General features: G+C 36.6%; 1 protein-coding gene across 1 annotated transcript; it reads right to left on the bottom strand.

The window, feature by feature from the left end:
* LOC18605967 lies at nucleotides 271-3,872 on the bottom strand. Its single transcript, XM_018118294.1, has 4 exons — nucleotides 3,057-3,872; nucleotides 2,606-2,934; nucleotides 2,307-2,506; nucleotides 271-898 (listed from the first exon to the last, which is right to left on the bottom strand). Exons 1-4 carry the CDS (start codon nucleotides 3,631-3,633, stop codon nucleotides 571-573), a joined length of 1,434 nt encoding a protein of 477 aa, XP_017973783.1. The 5' UTR covers nucleotides 3,634-3,872; the 3' UTR covers nucleotides 271-570.

Here is a 4,109-nt window from a genome sequence, read left to right as displayed (position 1 = left end):
ATGAAATTTGAATCTTGAAAATTAAAATTTAAAGATATAACTCGGGATAAAAGAAAATTAAGTATTATTATGTATTTCAAACTTTCCTCCATATATACACACATATATTACTATTATTGTTAAATGTTGAATTTATTGTTTGATATTGATCGAAGAAGTACTCAATGTATCCAAAGTTTAATAGTTGATGATAATTGAAAACTCAAAAACAAATTTTACTTATCATTTTAACAATATGAAATCTGAAGAGATTAATTTATAAGATAATAATAAAGAAAAGGACGTATTTAATTGGCAGATGTTTACTATGACACTTGTGTTTCTTATAAAAATTCATATGATTACAATTAATTACGCATTTCACAACCCGATCGAATAAGAGGTAAACGATCTCACATGGCCTAAAATATTGACTTTGACAGATCTTTTGAGGAATTAAACAGAAAACCTCGCAATCGGAATCTAATGTCATATTTACCCACTTCACAATTCGACATGCAGATTTCACACTGTTATTTTTCTGCTATTAATTATAATTTGGCCCAGAAAAGAAGAGTGTAATTAAAGGACTTAATCACTGCTTGATCGCTTCCAAATCTCCTCAAGCTCCCTGGCAAACGCCTCTTGTCTACCCACAACGATTGTAATGTGATCTTTGTTTTCGACAGCCTTAACTCGAGCACGAGGGATTCTTCTTTGAACATCGTAGCTACATTCCAGCGGGATTACTTCGTCGTCTTTGCCGTGGAATATGGTAACGTCGCATTTTACCCGGTCGCGGACGGCGTCCAGATAGCGGTCGAGCTTGCTGGCGGTGCCACAAATAATGTTGTGAAGAGTATGCCAGGCTGCGTTATGGGTGTGGCAGAAGAAACCTTCAAGCAAAAAAGTCCTGATCCTGGAAAAATGACAAAAAAAATTTATAGATAAAATTGCATTAAAATTCAAGCGACTTTGGTAGATGAATGTCAGCGTCAAGAAGCATAGTATAAATGAACGGGTGTCCAGAGAGGACAGCAGGACGTAATAAATGCAGAAAACCAAATTCATTTCTTGCATTAATCGTCTGTCTCCATCAGTTGGGACTTCATTCTGAACTACATTTGACTTGCGTTCACCCAGCCATTGACCGACAAAGTTTAAATACCAATTTTTTTTTTGAAATGTAAATACCAATTAACCCATGCTTTAAATACCATTCGTTGGTTGCTTTAAAGATTTTATTTTTTTTTATTTTCAAAAAATTAAAATCTAATTCTTTGAATAAGAGAAAGGGATTTGTATATCAATTATTCAGTTAAATGCTTAAATACTAATATCTTTTAATTTTCTCTCTGATTTCATAATTTTTTCCTCTCTTTAAATGTAGGACAGGATCATTTTTTCTTTTAAATAATTGATAATTAATGCATACATTTAGAGGGAGGAGGAAGGCATCTTATTACAACTTCTTTTACATTTACTAATTTTTGGCTCAAAAGTTTGAAAAAAAAATAAACGTAGCTTGGTCTTGTATTTAGAAAATAATTTTGATTTAACAAATTGACTAGGAGGGCCTTCAAGTGGTATAGAAATAGGAAAATTCTATTGCTATAACACTATATATATATATATATATATATATATATATATATATTCAATTGGTACGGGAATAGGACAATTGATCTGTTGCTACTAAAATTTTTCTCCCTCCCTGCATTTTGAGACCACTCGAAAGATTTGCAGGGGACAAATGTAAGTACAAGGCTGAAATAGACAAGCCTCTTTCACCTTAATTTGTATTTTGGACGGTGAGGTATATATACATCAGGTATTTGCATTCATTAGATAGTTCTCCACCCGATAGGGGTAGCTGTGCAGGGATAAATGTGGTTGGGTGGATGAAAAATTACGAGTGATCATTGTAATTTTAATGTTTTGGTTGAAACAAAGAGCTTGAATTTGAATTATGGAATGTTTCAAGGGCATAGACCTACATAACTACTATGTAATGAAGTTGAGGGGAATAATTTGCTCAAAAAAAAAAAAAGTTAAGGGGAATAATAAAGTTGGTTATCTCAGGCAAACAACCTATAAAAGGTCACTCTAGAGTACAATAATTATCGGAACGTGCAAAACTAGATTGATTAGTAGTTTTGGTATATATTTACAAACACAAAAGAGAGCCCAAAAAGAAGCTGATTGTGAAACTCGGACAGTGAAAGACCACAATTACATGGTTTAGTGTATGGGATTATAGTTAAGGTTGTTTGGGTAGACACGACTTGATGAGGAGGTGTAAAAATTAGGATTGACGAAATTATTACCTGTTTCTGGTGATAAGTTTGGTGAGAAATTCCCACAGCCGGTGGTTCTTGCATATGACCAGGCAAACCGTCCGGGTGATGTGCTCGTACCAGCAACCAATGGATGCACAAAAAGCCATCACCGGCCACACTCGTCGGGGTGCTACTTTTCGCATAACATATTGTGTTGGTGGTTCACCCTTCGGCACTGGATAATATGGCTGCCATATTCATGCATTTATAACTTGTTAGACTAATTCTTGGCTGCAATGAAAAAAGTTCTTGTCTAAGAAAGGAAGATTGGTAAAAAAAAAAATTACCGGTGCAAGTAAGGTGAGGGACTTGACAGATCCAGGGTGTTTTACAGCTATAGCAAGGGCTAAGATGCAGCCTAAGGAATGAGCCACAATGTGGAAAGATTTAACTTTGTATGCTTCAAGCACGGACTTTTCAATCATGTCCACATGCTCTCTTAAGGTGTAAAGGGAGTCTGTGGGCTTAGGACTTCTTCCAAAACCCAGTAGATCAACTGCCAACAACCGATAAGTTGATTTAGCCGTGCTTGAAAAGTTGGGGAATAAAGTTTCAGTCCAAAATGCTGATGATGAAATGAAGCCATGAATGAATAACACATCTTCTCGTGCTTTATCTGACATCACAAATCCAATAGCAAGCTTCAAAAACTGAATGTAATAAATGAAAGGTTAATATGAATATGATGATAGTTATGTAATCATATTTTTGGCTAATACTTGGTAGAACTCCATTTACCTTTTGGTCCCTGAGCTTTGACAAAAAGGGTGTCTTTGCTAGAAGAGGTCCAAGAATTACAGAGTTTACAATCGCAATCAGACCATCTAGGAATGGGATGCAATTGCTGCCCAACCATCTTGCCCTGAAGCATTTCCACAATGGTAGAGTTAATGGTGAACGTTGATCGCACTGTTCCTTTCTTGATCTTCTCGCAAGATTGTATGATGGTGCCATCCAATTTGAGCTTCTTCAGCTCATTGACGGTCAGCTTTGAGACCTCGGTCACAAGAGAAGGACGTGAATAGAGGGTATCTGAAATGTCCTCCAGCTGTAACTTGCTTGGAGTGAGGCAAACAATCTTGGATTCGCCCTGTTCCGAGACTAAGATCTTGCCGCTGCCAGTGATGGCTTCTTTAGCAGAGGAGCAGTAACAAGGCTTCCATTCAGCTTCAATGCAGAAGTCAATCACTTTGTAAACAAAGCATAGAATGAAATCAACAAGGTCAAGAATACAGAAGACAATGAAGCTCACAGCCTTATTCAGAACTCCTCCTATTAATGTTAAGACCGATCTGATTTTGCACATTACATCCATTTGAGAGAACCCCTCTTCCCAACCCTGCCTCAATAGCTGATTACACTCCAAGGAGAAAGAGTTAAAAGAGACCAAGAGAGAGACAGAGAGGAGGAGTTACAAGGACAATGTAAGGTGCTTCGGCTTTTTAGACTTGAAAATGACTGTGAAACAATTGACGGCACCTCAGCCTAAAACTATCTCATCCCTCCTCTCTGTTCTCTCATAATATGTAAATCCTACACTAACATAAATAGAAAGCCAACGGTGGAATATATATATATATATACATATATATTTATTGGGGTATATAGGTACTACAATAAGTTCTCTGAAAATGGGTGACGGAACTATTCCACCATATGCGACCTTCTTGAACTCTACCCTGATACCCAAATTTTTTGGTCATGAAATGGAAGCGTGTGGGAAGCTTCTCATAAAGCTTAATGGGAGAGAGAGAGAGAGAGAGCATGATACAAATTAACAGGTGCGGATAA

This window comes from Theobroma cacao, chromosome 3, assembly GCF_000208745.1.
Source record: "Theobroma cacao cultivar B97-61/B2 chromosome 3, Criollo_cocoa_genome_V2, whole genome shotgun sequence".
In the NCBI taxonomy this organism is placed as follows: domain Eukaryota; kingdom Viridiplantae; phylum Streptophyta; class Magnoliopsida; order Malvales; family Malvaceae; genus Theobroma; species Theobroma cacao.
The sequence above is the reverse complement of the archived record's forward strand: the minus strand, read 5'-3'. Positions and strand labels throughout refer to the sequence as shown.